Here is a 17,005-nt window from a genome sequence, read left to right as displayed (position 1 = left end):
GTCGCAGCGGTAGCTTGAGAGGCGCGAATCCCGATTTAGAATCGGCGAGAAAGAAGCGACTGAGCACAAAGAAAACGCCGTGGCCTCCTACCCTTCTCTGGTGTCCTCCTCGTCCAGGTTGGACAGGAGCTGGGAGCCGGCCAGGGAGAGGTCCAGCGCAGCCAGCGGGAGGTCCCGGTAGGTGAAGCCCACCAGTTGGACTGGAGCGACGCACTGGCTCTCCTCCTCCGCCTGCTGGGATATGATCTCGAGGTCCGACACCCCGGCCTGCTGGGTGGCCCTGGAGGAGGCAGAGGATCAAGAACAGCCCAGTCAACACGACGCCCACAACCAGAATACATCCAAGCTAATAGCAGAGAAGCACTCGACTCCTATCTGTGTTAAGAGCGTCACAGTGCACTGCTATGATAGAAAACAATACAAGAGAGGAATTCCATATATTTGAGATATTAAGGGAACGCGTGATTCTTGCCAAGACAACCCTGGTGACATATTCTGCGGATGTTCCCTCCTACATAAAGACTAAAGGAAGCAGCCCAACACCACTGTCATCGCACCAGCACCAAAACTGCCACCACCGCATTGCTTTATAAGCCAAATGTCATCAATACTCTTCAAAAAATAAAGTATGGTAATATAGTACAGTGTCAATTACAATAATCAAACAAACACCGGCCACCCAAGATGATAATTTAGGTTTCAAAAGAAAAAGGAGACCGTGTATTCCGTACAGCAAGAACTGAATAAATCCAAGCAAATAGCACAGAAGCACTCGACTCAGATAAACAACAGATCCAATTTATTTCAATATGAATAACAGGTTATAAAAAATGACAAACAATGACAACACCTTATTTTGCTGAGTTAATTTGTCAGAGAGGAAACTCAAAAGGAGGTGACTGAGAAAAGCCCATTGTTTGAAATACCTGCATAGACTGCCCTCTGATTCCTGTGTACACTTGTGTTTTGCGACATGAGAGATTTCCGTAATGATATATACACTTAACTAAATGCCAGTTCCACCTGGACCTCATTTCTGACTCTTATCTGGGTGAAGAGAGTCACATTGCACTGCTATGATAGAAAACAATACAAGGGAGGAATTTCATATATTTGAGATATGAAAAGAAAGCGTGATTCTGGCCAAGACAACACTGGTGACATATTCCACGGATGTTCCCTCCTACATAAAGACTAAAGGAAGCAGCTTTCATATGTATTGAATCTCACCTCCATAATCAGAGCATAAACACCGGTATGTGAGCATATAAGTGAAAGGCAAAAAGAGGATGTTATGCCATAATAAAAATGGCATTACCATGACACATCTGATCAGAATGCCAAGGGAAGGTTAAGGCTATTAGTTAAAAGAATGATGGTGGCATAGAAAAGCCTATGACTGTATATAGATCAGTTGGCAGCATGTAAGATATGTGTGGTATGAATGCTTATAGTGGCTATGAAGGTGCTATGTAGCACTTACAGTAAAGGCTTTATGTCACTTTGCCTGAACCTTAATGAAAAGTGTTTCCGCCCCACAACAATAGTGTTACCTAATATCATAATTAAGTACAATCAAAGTGTACATATAAAAATGATGTAATTCTATGTCAATTTTATGCCCCCATTTCAATGGGGGCGGCACAGATGGTGCAGTGGGTAGCACAGCCGCCTCACAGCAAGGAGGTCCTGGGTTCAAATCTCAGTCGGCCGGGGCCTCTCTGTGTGGAGTTTGCATGTTCTCCCTGTGTTTGTGTGGGTTTCCTCCAGGTACTCCAGTTTCCTCCCACAGTCCAAAGACATGCAGGTTAGGCTGATTGGAGAGTCTAAATTGCCCATAGGTATGAGTGTGTGGGTGAATGGTGTGTGTGCCCTGCGATGGACTGGCGACCTGTCCAGGGTGTATTCCTGCCTTTCGCCCCAATGTATGCTGGGATAGGGTCGAGTCCCCCTGCGACCCTGTTCAGGATAAGCGGGTTAGGATAATGAATGAATGAATGAATGAATGGATTTCAATGGCTGTGAGATGATAAATTCCTACACTGTCACAGTATGCACCGTGTTTGACAGCACACATGCAGTGGTCATGTGAAAGCAGGATTCTGCATTCTTTACATCGAAAAAAATCTAAATACAGGGGGAAAAAATAACTGTTCAATAGATGCAGGTGTCTTTTTTAAGATTATTTATTGATCATAATGTACAGAGCCATAGGTAGCATTGTGAGATTCAAAGAGAAAGTGATTAATTTGAATAAAAGAGTAAATTAAAACAAAAATCGCTCCAAGGGTTTTATGTATGCGATTACCCTGCTGAAAAAACAGCTCAAAGCTAGGTTATGAAACTTTGTAGTTTAGCTGGTTGAGCAGTTCATACCAACTCCCAGTTTGACATGTTTTGACCAGCCCAAGCTATGATTCAGACCAGCTACCAGCTCAAACAAGCTACCAGCACTAGCTGGTTGAGCAGCTCATACCCAACTAGAGAAGCTTTTGGCCAGCTTGACCAGCTCAATTTTCAAGCTGGTCAAGCTGGCATAGCTGGATTTACAACAGGGTAGCCTGTGGGGTGAAATTGGTTTTGATCAGAGCATGAAAACATTAGCCTATTTGTATCTTATTTCATCCTGCAAATCCCACAATTTCATCCTGCTTCCATTCCTAGTACCACAATAAATACATATATTTATTGTGTTGTTTTTGTGAGTTGGCACATTATAGCAAAACTATTATTTTTACGTAAAGTTTCATGTTAAGTGAATACATGTAAAACACAGATTTTGAAATGTCCTGCATTCAAAAGACACAGGATTCCATGGGCTCATGTGACCACTGACACTAAAGCGTCAGAGCTTTGAATTCAGGGCTGTTCTAGGCCTCTTTTGCTAACCAGGGTGAGGAATATTACAGGGTTTTTCCATCTCTGCCAGTGGGAAAACTATACATGTATCAATTTTTATCATCCTTCTCTGGTCCAATACAGTGAGCGAACCAGAACTGGTGTATTCAGCTGTTTAGAAAACGAAACCAGGCTAATTGGTTAGAACGTAAAACAGCATATACAGCGTACCACTGGCCTAAAAAAATACATGAAGGTAACATGGCCCAATTTCCAAAAGTTTACCTCTAAGAGCTTCTAAATTTGTCAAGTCAGAGAACCAGCACATAAGGCCCAAGGTCTGTCTGTCTGTTGATACAAGAACACGCTCGGAGACATCTGCACATCTCTGTCCCTAGCAGGCCCCAGCTGTAGCTGTGACATCACATCACAACAGGCCGTGAAGGGGCAGACAAAAGCCAATCGGAGGGCACACTGACTGCAGCTGCCACGATATTGGGTCCCGTGCCATGTGTTTTTGAAGCATTGCAGAGGCCAGTATCGCAAACCCCTAGATACGGTTACCGCGGTCCTGATACAGCCCATTCCCCAAAGTCTCTCTGTACCCTTGCCACCTCACATACCGGGAGGTACAGGGGGCAAAGGCACAAAGATTGTTCAGTGGAAGAGAAGGGTGCAAGGATGAAGATGAATGTTGTTTATTGTAGTCAGCCTCTTTGTGGGGGAACGGTGTTTCTGGATTAAATGAGCTCTGCAAGAGGCCGGGGCATCCATTTGAAAGTAAAGAGGCACAATCTCTCTCAAGCCTTAAAAGCGATGGCGGCCGCCATTAACAAAACCTATAAACAGGCCTGTAAAAGAGCAGGGTTACAAAGTCATAAATCTCCCTTTAATAGCGACAAGGGATCTAAACCTATAACTGCCCCTGTTATACACACAGGGGTCCGCACCTATAAATGAATACTCTCCCAAATACACGGATTGGAATTGTGGGCAGTGCCGGAGGGCAGTATCTTGTCACTCAACAAGACTGCAACGGACCAAGAGTGCTGTCACCCTGGGGCAAAGGGAAGAAGATTGCGAGAGCACGGTAACCAAGGTTACTCGGCCTATCCGAGCCCAGTGGCCTCTCAGGGAGCAGAGGGCACCAGGCGATCACTGCACACGCTCCACGGCAACTCTGTGACCATCAATATTTATATCCCTTCAGCCCAAGTCCTTATCCTGGAAAGGCTTACGGAGCTTACAGTCTGTGTGCTATACAACAGCTGGATGTGTGACTGAAGCGATTCAGATAATGCTGACCTGGGAGCCAGATCATGCGCTAACGTAGTGTAGTGAAATAGCTACTAGGCCCGTTCTTTTCTTGTCAAAGGAAATGAGATGGAGCGGTCCTGCACGAAATACAGATGATATGTCTACAGATGATATGTCTTGACAATGCTGATATGATTGATATGAAAGTGTAATGCAATCGGCATAAGCTCATCATTAATGAGGCAACAAAGCCAAAGGGTAAATTCCAGACATGCAAGTCAGTACTATACTTCTGGTGCTATGGTTAAGAGCCTGGATTCTGGACTAAGGCAAAGCACCTTCGCTCAAGGTAACAATGGGCCCCATGTAAGACTTGAACCTAAAATGTCCCACCGACAAAGTGCCTTGCTGCTATCCTATCAGGACAAAATTGATGGATCGAGCCACCGAGGTGAGATCCAGACCACCTGGTGTACAGCATGGTATGGCTAACCAAAGCATGCAAAGATCAAGCTAGGTATGAAATAGCAGGTAGCTTATCTGGTTGACCAGTTCAGACCAGTGCACACACATGCACACACACACACACATTATTGCACACACACAATTGATGCTTTTATCCAAAGCGACTAAACCATCCCCGCAGGAGCAATGGGAGGGTTAAGGGCCTTGCTCAAGGGCCCAACAGCTATATGGATCTTATCGGGGATACATCGGGGCTTGAACCACCAACCCTCCAGGTCCCAGTCATGTACCTGAACCATTAGGCAACAGGCTGCCCCAGAATATGCACACAATAAATAAACATCAATAACTACAAATGCTGGATTGAAAAAGACTACAAATGAGAGCAGAGGGTAAAAAAAAAAAAAAGGCAAGCAAAAAAACCAAAACCCAAATGAAAAAGAACAAGAGCACAAAGGAACACAGGGAGGCTAAGCGCGAGGCAGAACTGGGGCGGAGAGTGTAAAATCAGCCCTCCTGGGCAGGTCTGCAGGACCCTTCCACTGACCCAGGGTCTGAAATGTTAATGCAGTCTGCGCTCCACAGAGAAACTTCCCCCTCTTTATATTTAGCTTGTGACTAATCCCTGCTTAACATGTTCCACCTCTGGTCTAACGGGGTGTTTTATCTCTCTCCCTCCACTCCCCGCCCTTAAACCTCAAAGACATATTAGATATTAATCAATTTTCTATGTGATATACAAAAGTCCAGAAGCTCTTAAGAAAGAGGAGTGCCTCGCATTAATTGTAAGCGCTTTTCAAACCTGCTTTTCTCCAGCAATGAGCAGTCGCCATGAGCCGACCATTCCAGCCAAAGCGAAGCATGAAGAAAGGGTGCTTTATTCCTTTTTAAACCAATATAATTCTACATTTTCCCACCGTTTTTGGGACTGCAGAGGTAACCATATGCGATGATGAGGCAGGGACATTCTGCCACTTGAAACCCTCCTTTCCTGCGTGACACTATTATGTTCCCACTATTATGCACTACCACACAGGACTACAGAACACAGTCAGGACCAGCTCTGGATTCAGTACCAGACCATGGTAGACCAAAATGCAATGTTTTAGCAGGGTGAGCCATCCAACTGCCTCCCTGATGTGTTATTCCGCTAAAGTGTTAGCATACAGCACTGCTACCTCAAACACAGACACCGGCACACACAACATGCTGTTTCAGTGTTTACAATATGCCTATACAATCTGCCCCTCCCACTCCTGATGTGATTTGCAAATTTGGCACCTTCTCTGCCAATAAGAACGTGGCAGCAAATCAGTCATGGCAGATGCAGACTGTTCAGAGCATCAAAATCGCATCTCAAAACAATCGTACGCAAAGCCCCAGACCACTGGAGTTCGGTAGCTCGCTGCCACCGCGTAAAAGGGGCCTGCTCTTGGACGCGAGCGGTTAATTCCAGAGGACAGCTCTGGAGCACCGCACAGGCCGAAGGGCGAAAGACCCAAGCTGAAGCGGAGCAGAGGCATTTCGCTCTGGAACGGGTAAAGTCATTCATCCCCCACAACAGCGAAGCACATTAACAAATAATGGGATTATGCGTTTGGCACGGCACGCGTAAAGGTTACCGTGGGGCTTAGGGCAGTCTGCCGGCCACAGAGAAGGTCACGCCAATGAGGGGGAACCGCATGGGAGGAAACGTCACGGCTGACAGGAAGTGAGCCTGCCGCGCAGCCCAGGAGCCCAGGAGTCACCGGAGCTCCGCGGGTGAATTCATGCCCCTCATCTCCTTCACTGGCCTTTATTGAGAGGAGGTCTCCGCACTGCCTTTTTATGCAGAACGTCCCCATGCTTCAACTGAACCCCCCCCGAGCTCCGTAGGCTTTAGGCAGATTAGCAGGAACCTGTACTGAGGTTTGAGATTCTAAGTTCAGCGAAGTTGGGCTTCATGTCGTGAGTTCAGACTGTGCGCAAGTTCTACTGACCTTGTGTGCAAGCAAGATTCGATCACGCTCCTAATTCCATCTCACTCCAGGAAAATGATGTATATCACCGCAAAGTCAGCATTAAGCAATGCTAGCAACTCCAGTAGTAATAATAATGAAATATTGGTAGTGTAAAATCAATATTAGCGATGATTAAAAACATTGGCTACCCAGATAATGAAATTGTATATAAATAACATTGGGATATTTCATTCATGCACTTAGAGAATTGCAATTGTTTTTAATAATTTAGTAAGGAATTCAAAATTATGGCTACTTAAAAAATGTAACAATATATAATGGGCTCTTTGTATGAAGACATATGAATGTGTCCTCCCTGAAATGACAATATGCTTTGCCTATTTAAAGAAAGTAATTTCCTTTTCCAATATAATCATCCCCAAAGATTGCACCACTCAAAATAGCAGCCTCCCCTTGCCACCTCTTACCCAACCCTGCAGTGCATATTCACAGCACGGTGATAAATCACCACAATCAAAATCAATACATATCTACAAATAAATCTGACACCACAGAACACGCAACAAGTCCATACAGGCAACATTTTCCAGTGCAGATTTGACTACAGCTTGAAAGATGGAAAATATGAATTTAAATGCATAAGTAAAATAAATTCACAAATTAAAATACAACGGTAGTAATGCATTTTTGGGGGAAATAGTGGAATTGATTATATTAAAATATATTATTGCATTGCATAACACAAGTCTAGAAACCGATGGCACTGAGAAATGGTAAGAAATATCCAAAGTACCACGACATGGCACGGGATTGGATAAGCACACGCACAATACAGTAGTATATGCAGTATTCTTTATTGCATCAATTTATCCAGAGTTCCACAGCAACATACATTATTTGTTGATAGCATGTCAGAAAAATATTACGTGTACACTCCATTAACGCACATTAAAATGCAGTGAAATTAAAACCCAACCAAACACAGAATATGAAATGCAATCTAATTTCGTACTCAAAGTCACCGCTGTGAGGATCTCCCCCTTGTTTTTAAATGTCAGCAGCCTTTTCTGTTAAATTATGTTCCCAAGATGGAAAGCACTGAATGCTTTTAAAGGGAATTTTCTTTCAGTTTGTTTGACAAAACAAGAGGAAAAGGAATCCTTGTAATTCTCGGCCAAATGTAATTCACAGACCTCACACAGACCCCTTGAACAAGGAGACTTCAACCTCACACTGACCCTCTGAACAAGAAGACATCACGCTGACCCTCTGAACAAGAAAACTTCAACCTCACACCAGTCCTTAGAACAAGAAGACTGCACACTGACCCTGTGAACAAGAAGACCTCACACTAACCCTCAGAACAGAGACCTCACACTGACCCTCTGAACAAAGAGACCTTACACTGACCCTTTGAACAAGAAGACTGCACACTGACCCTCTGAACAGAGACCTCACACTGACCCTCTGAACAAAGAGACCTCAACCTCACACTAACCCTCTGAACAGAGACCTCACACTGACCCTCTGAACAAAGAGACCTCAACCTCACACTAACCCTCTGAACAAGGAGACCTCAACCTCACACTGACCCTCTGAACAAGGAGACTTCAACTGCACACTGACCCTCTGAACAAGGAGAGTCCACACCTGAGGCCTCATCTTCAGATGGCCAGAATAATGGCCAGAATAATCTTTGTTTAGGATTTTTCTTATTTTTTTCCTGTTCATTTTTGTCTTTGTATGCATGCACAGTGTGCTCCAGAATTATTGGCACTGTTGATAAATATGCATAAAGTGCTGTAGACTGAAAAATATTAGTTATTGACATAAGCTTGATTTTGATATCATTGGGATACCTCCCTCATCAGCTCAGACTGCAGTCTTTTCATGGGATTTAAGTCTGGAGACTGAGATGGTTATTACAGAACATGATTTCTGTGTGGATTTTGATGTATGCTTGGACAAAACACACTGTCTTCCAGTCATAATTCCAATGAAGTTTGGCAAACTCAAGATGCTTGATTTTGTTTATTGTGCTCAGTAAGGGCCATCTTTGTGCCACCCTTCCAAAGAGTTTGCTGATATGGAGGTGCCATTTTATGCTAAAAATTATTTTAGACTTGGTGACCCCAAGGTGAAATGGATGGTGCTGTGGGTAGCACTGCCACCTCACAGCAAGGAGGTCCTGGGTTTGAATCCCCGTCGGCCGGGGCCTCTCTGTGCGGAGTTTGCATGTTCGCCCCGTGTTTGTGTGTGACTGAATGAATGAATGGTGACCCAAGACACAAGCAATCTCTGCCATTCTTAAACTGTGGTCCTTGGGTTACTTATGGCCTCCCTCACCATCTGTGGAGATAATATGCACCTGCATCCTCTTCCTGCCACCATTCCATATGTTTACACCTTTTTATTTATATTTATTTTATTTTTTTGTACCCATTACGTGACTTGTGATCGTCAATTACCATCTGTGTCTTCTGATTTGACAGTTCTTTGGCTATTTCTATGCTGATGATTGACAAAGGGATTTTACATGCTTTTAACCTCATTGTCTATACTCTAGTGAAACAGGAAGTGATGGAATGACGCAATATAGTTACTTTCGACTGAGATAAAATGAAATTGACAATAATTTAGTTGTTTGATTTTGATTGATGTGCTTTTGTATTGTATTGAACATGATGTTGTCATCTCTGCATGCTCCTGGCCAGGGCTCTCTTGTAAAAGAGATAACAATCTCAATGGGACTCACCTGGTTAAATAAAGGAGAAATAATATATATATATATATATATATATATATATATATATATAGGTACTTTGCCTACATTGATTGGCAATATACTCAGCTGACTAAATTGACCGTATGAAGACAATGGCAACTGTGCGAGTCCTCTAGGATGAGGTGATCCACTAAGTACAAAAATACTATGAACTCTAATCCATGATACAGGGGAATGAGAGGTTTCTATCAGGATACAGGAATTTATCAGAACATGTTGATAATCTGCAATGTACCATTCTCCAGTTCTCAGCAACCTGTGCAACTAGTGACCTCATAAATATTAAAACTGTATTAAATGTATGTGTGGTGAAAAATAGAAGTGCAAACTTCAACTCAGCAGTTGCCACCTCCTATAAACTTATAAACACTCAAATCAAATGAAATTCCTTTTTCAAGGTAATATTATCATTCATATTCATTGCTCTTACTATTTATTATTTATTATAAAGTAAATAAGATTTTTCGTCGTTATTGTGTATACAATAATTAGTAACATAGTTACATCTATTCTATGGTGAGTAGGAACCTAGTCCAAAATAGTTATTTGTGTCCGAGCATTACTGAAGAAAACACTGGCAGATGCTTTGACCTAGACACCAGAGTCATTGTCATTCCATGTGCTTACCAGCACAGTTTTCTGGCCAGCTGTCCCACCAAACAACGCTGTAAACATAGTCAGAGCCAACTGAATTACTTAATATACAGCAACTTAGAAGGTCGATAACATCAGGAAAGTGGGTCAGATTTGCCCATTTAATTTACTGAAAACCTGCCAAGGTTTTAGGGCCTGGTTTGTGGACTTAAGTGCATTTGGACTCCGGAGCCTGATGTAACTGGAGAAAGAGGTTTACATTTACATGTAGGAGAGGCTCTTATCCAGAGCAACTTGGATAAGTTCATACATATAGATTTTGGCCACAAACAGTGCAGCTGCTAAGTCGTGTTAAATGGACAACCAACATCACTTTAATTTCACCGCCACATGGGAGTTTACTGGGCGTCTCACGGTCGCCATTTTGTTTCCGATACAAATGTTAACTCCTTAGTTTCCTTTTCTTATAACTTTGAAAGTCTGATTTAGAATTGAGCACACTTCCTAGTGCAGAAACATTCACTGAGATTACAGGATAGTGCAGAAGAGCCTCCTCATCGCTCTGCAGTACACCGGCTGAGCTGCACTGTTACACTGACGCCTTCAACATCACGTGCAGGCAGCCTGCCAGCACCCAATCGACCAGAGAAGTCACTCTGGTGTGATGAGACGAGGACACTCTAGTAAAATGAATCCCTCCCTCCCTGAGTGACACTACTACTAATTATGGACCACCCTGCATGGCTACTAATCGCTATCAGTGCTTGCACAGTCGTGATTTAACACCAGTCAGGGGAACGCGTTCACCGTAGTGGACAGATATGACGGTTAAATGTGAAAAACATTTGTCTAAAAACATTAAGGGAGAAATTAATAAAGTGCAAGCCGTCTACTGCGAGAGGTACACCCAAACGGAATGGCACAGAACAGGAAGTTTCCTACTTGCTCGTGCGCACGATAATTAGCAATATATCAACCTGGCAGCGAGGTGAATGTACACAACAGCGTGTTCGTTTTCATTATTCACTGTCCAGTGCTTAGCATATGCTGTGTCACTGTTAAATCAGTCCTGAGACGGGTACAATAGCCAGGCAATAGCAAACATGTCTAGATCCCCCTAACCACCCTCCCTATTTAATTAATCTTCCTTGTGTGTTTGCTACCAAGTCCATTGTGCCTATACTAAAGAATATATCAAACACGGAGAGCGTCTTTTCAGTCTAATCAGACAGACCCTTGTGTCCTGGAGAGCTGCCTTTTCATGTGCAAACATAAAATAAGTACATTTTACATTTCATTAACAAACTGCATCTAGTTACCAAGGGTCACGCCTCCCCTCCCCCACACACCACAGTGAAAATTAAATGTAGGCTTGCCAGGCAAGATTTAAGATTGCAGACCGAGCCCGGAATTATGGGATGCAAATGCAGACTAGGAGAAGAGAGGCCGCCACTATCATGAGTGGACTATCATGGATTCCACACATTTAATCAATTTTCCCCCTTTGTTTGCCACCCCTCCAGATGGTTGGCACAAATATATCGCCAATGCCAACAACCACCACGTTTCATAGGTAAAAGGCTTGTAGGAAACCGACAAAGAAAACAATTCTGCATTTTTCAACTTTCAGAACACTTGAAATTCGTCATAATCAACATACAAAAAACTAATTATATTCAAACTAAAATACTGCATTTCATGTAGCATTGCTGCTCAAACCCCAGGACAATGAGCCTTTCCATACTGACATTTCATCTTAAAGAACTATTCCTGGTGCTGAGCGCATCCACTAAACATGTCATTCAAGATGGCCGCCACACGACATTGAAGGACGAGCACTGATAAGAACATTCGTGCTTTAGACTGCATATTACTTTAAGCAACTAATTTGGTGAATGCAGTGAATGGGAAAGCTTACATTACACAGCAAATAAAACTGGCAAATTTTCAATGTAATAACACAGATCATGAAAAGTCATAAAATAATATTCACCTCGTGATAAAATTATATATCTAAATCCATAATTCTATATATTATGGATTACTTTTTCTTGCATTGTGCACATTGCAATTTACTGCTTTAAAGTTGCTGGGAAGTCCTGGGTTAGTACGCTATTTTAATAATAATAATAATTCCTTAACTGCATAGATGATTTTCCAAAAGAAAAATGGAAACAGTAGGGTTTGAAGGGTTTGTTTTTTGAAGGGTTAATCCCAATCCCGTGACATCTCTCTCACTCTCACTCACTTTTACACAGGTCTCAGCAGAAGAACGAGCAGCATGCACTGTATATTATATTCAGTTTCATATGGCACCATATTCAAGGTAGGCTGGTAGAGAGGGGTTTTTTTTTTGTGACAGGAAAATACATCACACATCACCCCTGACAAAGCAATCAGCCCACTCGATTGTAATGATTAGAATTTCTTCAATGTTAAATGGTAATGTAGCAGACACATGCACAAACACACACACACACACGCACGCACGTATGCACACTGACTGCAGAAAAGAATGTGTGTCTTTGGGAGCATACACTCTGCAAAATATACTCAGACCCCAACACTTGGAAAACTAACACTGCTTATAGCCAGTAATCAAACTCTGCTATGGTGGCTATTGGTGCCCAACAAAGTCATTTTAAATTGTAAAACCAGTGGCTTTTAACCCACATTGAATTGAACCCATATGTAGACCACACAGTGCAAATTACATGGAAAAGTCACAGAGCTCAAAAGGGTCACACACAAAGTTGAAGCATTCAGCACTGGCAAGCACTAGGCTAACACTGGACCCTGTGCTTTCATGTTGCATTCTTACTTTTCCAGAAGAAAATTTGAAAAGGAGGCACAATGCATAGGTGATACCGCTTGATTTGTGAGAAGTACATCCCAGCTTGCCAGATTGTGTGGGGATAAAGTGGATTAGATCTGGCAGCCACTACGATGGGAGTCCCGTGTTGGCTACCGGATGTTATCAGCTGTAGGGTGGCAGTATTGAGCGAGAACAGAAAAGCAGCATTAGGCAATACCATAATATTATAAGTTTCACACTTTAAACTTCTGTTGCTGTATCCTTCAGATGTAAACCTGATGCCAAAAATGCTTCAGGAAATATCCAGTTAACATTAACACATTAACGGGTAATTTACTAAGCATTGGAAGTTTCTGAATTAGAGTGTCTGCAAAATAAATTCAAGGTGCTAAAGTTTTAACTTCATTGCCAGAGAAGCCGGATGCAAAATGGCTGCTCGCGCTTGACCAGCAGCTTTGATTCAAAAGCCTCAAACGGCAAACCGGCCCCAGCCTCCTTCATTGTGTTTACTCTCATGCGCTGAGGAAAGGTCATAACTTCATAAACGGACATCGCTTCAATGCACTGCTGCTGATGGCACGGTGATGTAACCAACGCAATACTGACAGCTACAGTGATGAGACCCAACCTCCGGAAATTCACCTTGTCTGAGAAGAGATAATACTTAACACAGAACCAATAAAAATGAAAAACAATCTAAAAGTCGGGGCATTCGACAGTGCGGGAGAGGTTAGAGGAATGTTAGCTGACCCGTTTCAAATGAAGAACCTTTTCAGAGGGTCCTAGCCTGCAGCAGGGTAGCTTAAGCATGCGCTTTCCGTTTAGAGAAAGATACAAAATAGACAAATAATAGTAGTTCAATTGAGAGCCTGCAGACAACACAGACCTCTTTATAAGGTGCCATTACCGCGTGGTGTTTAAAGCAGGAATAATCTACAGCCTGTGTAATATGATAGAGCACTCGGACTGATACTCCTGGCGCTCCAGTTGGTCAATGTCGGCGCATTTTCCCCACTCCTGCTTGAAGAGTTTAAGTCCTCAATGAGAAAATGTGATTCGTGTAGCTGTGTATCGGACATGATGGGAAAGCTTAAGAATTACCAGAGAGACGTTGTGTGATAAAGTATAAAACAACTTAAACAGCCATTCCTCTTGTTCCTATTCCTTCCACGCAGTGCAGACAGTGTGACAGTGTGTGCTCAAATACCCCCAGCCAAGATCTGGCTCGCTGGCAAATAAACATGCGTACGGCGTACCGATCGTAAAGGACACAACAGCGCAAAAGACAGAGCCGTTCCAATCGCTCAACTTCCAGCTGGAGCTGAAAGAGCGGAAATCCACTGGAGAAAAAACTGCTTGTAAAAACTAGGCGCATGCAAAGCAATGACTGCACGGATGAGCTGACGGCCTATGGGGTAAGGAGAGGTGGCTAGCTGACGCGCTTCATATGAGGGCGCGAGGTGGGTCGGCGCTCTCGTGAATTAGTTAACCGCTTCGCGACAACGGCACAGTCCCGCGAATGCAGTTCGTAATTTGACGGGAATAGAAATCAGGGTTAAAAACTACCCTGTCCTCTAGCAGGTAGTCCTAGCATTGAGCATTGTGGAAATTACCATACTGGGGAAAATGTTGTATAAATAAAATAATTTATGCCACAGCCACCTGCTGTATAGAAGCCCAAAACAGTAAGCCACAACAATTCACAGCTCTGTCAAACAGAGGGCACACTGTAATGAGTTATTCCTGTGCTTCTATTTGCCATTTCACACTTCTATTTCTGCTCTGCCACAGTGCACGCTGTGTCTAGTTTCCTTATTCCTGACGTATTTACTGTGCCAAGACAAAGACCTGCGTCTTCAAGTACCCGTTGCTCTGCGCTAACTCTTTCAAGGATATACGGTAAGAATACTGTGTGCATGGTGCATACCATACGTGACTTAGAGAAGACTAAACTACTATACTCAAATCTCAAGGCATGTCCTCTACTGTACATCCATGTATGGCTGTGATTTCGTTGGAATTTGCATGAGATTACATGCATAGTGGTTATATTTGCGTGTTATTCCAATACAAAAAACATTTTATTGCGTTAGTTAATTGCTTGCCGGTCCTCTTTCAAGGCAGCGTGACATTTGAAAATATTTGAAATATTTTGATCGCATTTCAACTTCACCCACACACTTCCACACCTTATGACTCTCCACTCCGTGTTACACTATCAATTTTTACAACTGAATGCATACTTCAGTTTGAGTACTTCCCTCAAAGGCAAAATGGCAGCGCCCCACCTTGGCATTGAATACAAAACATTTTTGGCTGCAAAATGACCTGTCTTTCGAACCTCGGCCACACACTTCCACCCCAAGGTGCTGGATTTGAACAAGAGTAAGCTTGTCTGTAGTACACTAGCTATGGATTACAAAATATTTAGGACCCTTTAAAATGACATCCCTGTGGCTGAGAAGGCAATCTCAATAAAAAGGTTGATGTTAGGCACTTTTATGCAACACCCACTACAGGCAGGGGTGCCTTGTGTCTGCAAGCCTGGTACTGGAGAGCCACAGGCTCTGGTGGCTTTCGTTGTTACTCAGCACTTTTAACACAGTTAATTCACTTCACCTGGTTACACGGGTGCGAATTTGGTGCTGGTTTTCAGGTGAAAACCTGCACACCCTGCGGCACTCTAGAACCAGGGCTGGTTCTAGAACCTGGTCTAGTGGACAGCAAACTGAAACACGGTAGTAAAATGCATCATTCTAGTCCATGGAAACGTGTCTAAATTATGATGGCAGTATACCGTGGACATGTGCACAACGTAGTTATTTGATGCAATATAAATAATGTGACAATTATGACTATAATGACAATATTACTACAGGTGTGCAAGCCAGACAACAAGATTTATTTTCTGAAAGGGGATGTCCCCTGGCACTATGATGAAGACCCCCCCCCCCCTAATCTCCAAGCAACCTATTACAGTGATGTAAAAGACAACAATCCACTTATTTGAGCTTCTTATATTTATAGTAGCTTAAAGAGGGTGAGGGTATTGGGATTCAGTATATACATTTTACATCTCTATATGTTTTGACGAAGAAGTATATGTCAATAACAATAAAAATGTTATCTTGGAAAAAAAAAATACTACATACTACTCCATCATTTATCTGTAGCAGAGGAATTGCTGAGAAGCATAAAAAAAGGCCATTTCACTTCCTTGAAATTTGATCCTTCAAACAAAGGAAGCAGGAGACTGCACCAAATCTGACCCCCTCCCCCTCCCCACCCCCTGCGCGGTTATCATAGTGCGGGGCTGAGCCCCAATCGGGAAGGGGGGGTGGGTTATTAATAAGAGGGTGACAAGTGGGACACACTCCTGCATGCTAAGAGGTGTGAGGAGGAGCTGCTCCCTGCCAATCATGAGACATTGCCCCTGGAGGACGCAGGTACAGCTCACACATACGCAAGCACTCTCACACACGCACACACACATACACACACACACACACACACGCGCGCACACACACTCACATACACACACGCGCACACACACACGCACACACACACACATACTCACACACGCACACACACACACACACACAGTGACACACTCACACACGCATGCAGGCACACTGAGTGACACACTGACACACTCATGCACACACACACACACACAGACACAGACACACAGACACACATACAGACACTGACACATACAGGCACACACAGGCACACACACACACACTGACACATACAGGCACACACACTCACATACACACGCGCACACACACATGCACACACACACACATACTCACACACGCACACACACACACACACACAGTGACACACTCACACACGCATGCAGGCACACTGAGTGACACACTGACACACTCATGCACACACACACACACACACACACACACACACACAGACACAGACACACAGACACACATACAGACACTGACACATACAGGCACGCACGCACACACACACTGAAGTATGCGACTGCACATGAACGGCAAGAGAGACGCACAGCTATTCCCACTAAACCGTGCCACAGCTCAGTGAGCAGGAGGATGTAAGAGAAGCACTCCATAACACAACGAACCCTGATAATCCTACCGGCGTACTTAAAAACATACATTTCCTGCTCTGGATCTTGAAAGTACCATATAGTGACATGTTATTTCATATTCCATTAAAAGCAAGTTTATGCTTTTGCACATTTCAGCGTGGGTTACCAGCTGTTCCACAGCTATATTTTGCCTGTCCCATGATATGCAGTTCATG

General features: G+C 43.4%; 1 protein-coding gene across 1 annotated transcript in view; it reads right to left on the bottom strand.

The window, feature by feature from the left end:
- Positions 1 to 294, bottom strand: part of tmem266 (transmembrane protein 266) — a gene marked incomplete at its 5' end in the record, with an annotated part of 42,941 nt that extends 42,647 nt beyond the window's left edge. The window contains one exon of the mRNA XM_061222547.1: positions 92 to 294. Within this exon, the coding sequence (XP_061078531.1) occupies positions 92 to 294 (203 nt within the window). The remainder of the gene's footprint in view (positions 1 to 91) is intronic.
- Positions 295 to 17,005: the final 16,711 nt, after the last annotated feature.

Source organism: Conger conger, chromosome 15 (assembly GCF_963514075.1).
Source record: "Conger conger chromosome 15, fConCon1.1, whole genome shotgun sequence".
In the NCBI taxonomy this organism is placed as follows: Eukaryota; Metazoa; Chordata; class Actinopteri; order Anguilliformes; family Congridae; genus Conger; species Conger conger.
This window is presented reverse-complemented; position numbering and strand designations above follow the sequence as displayed.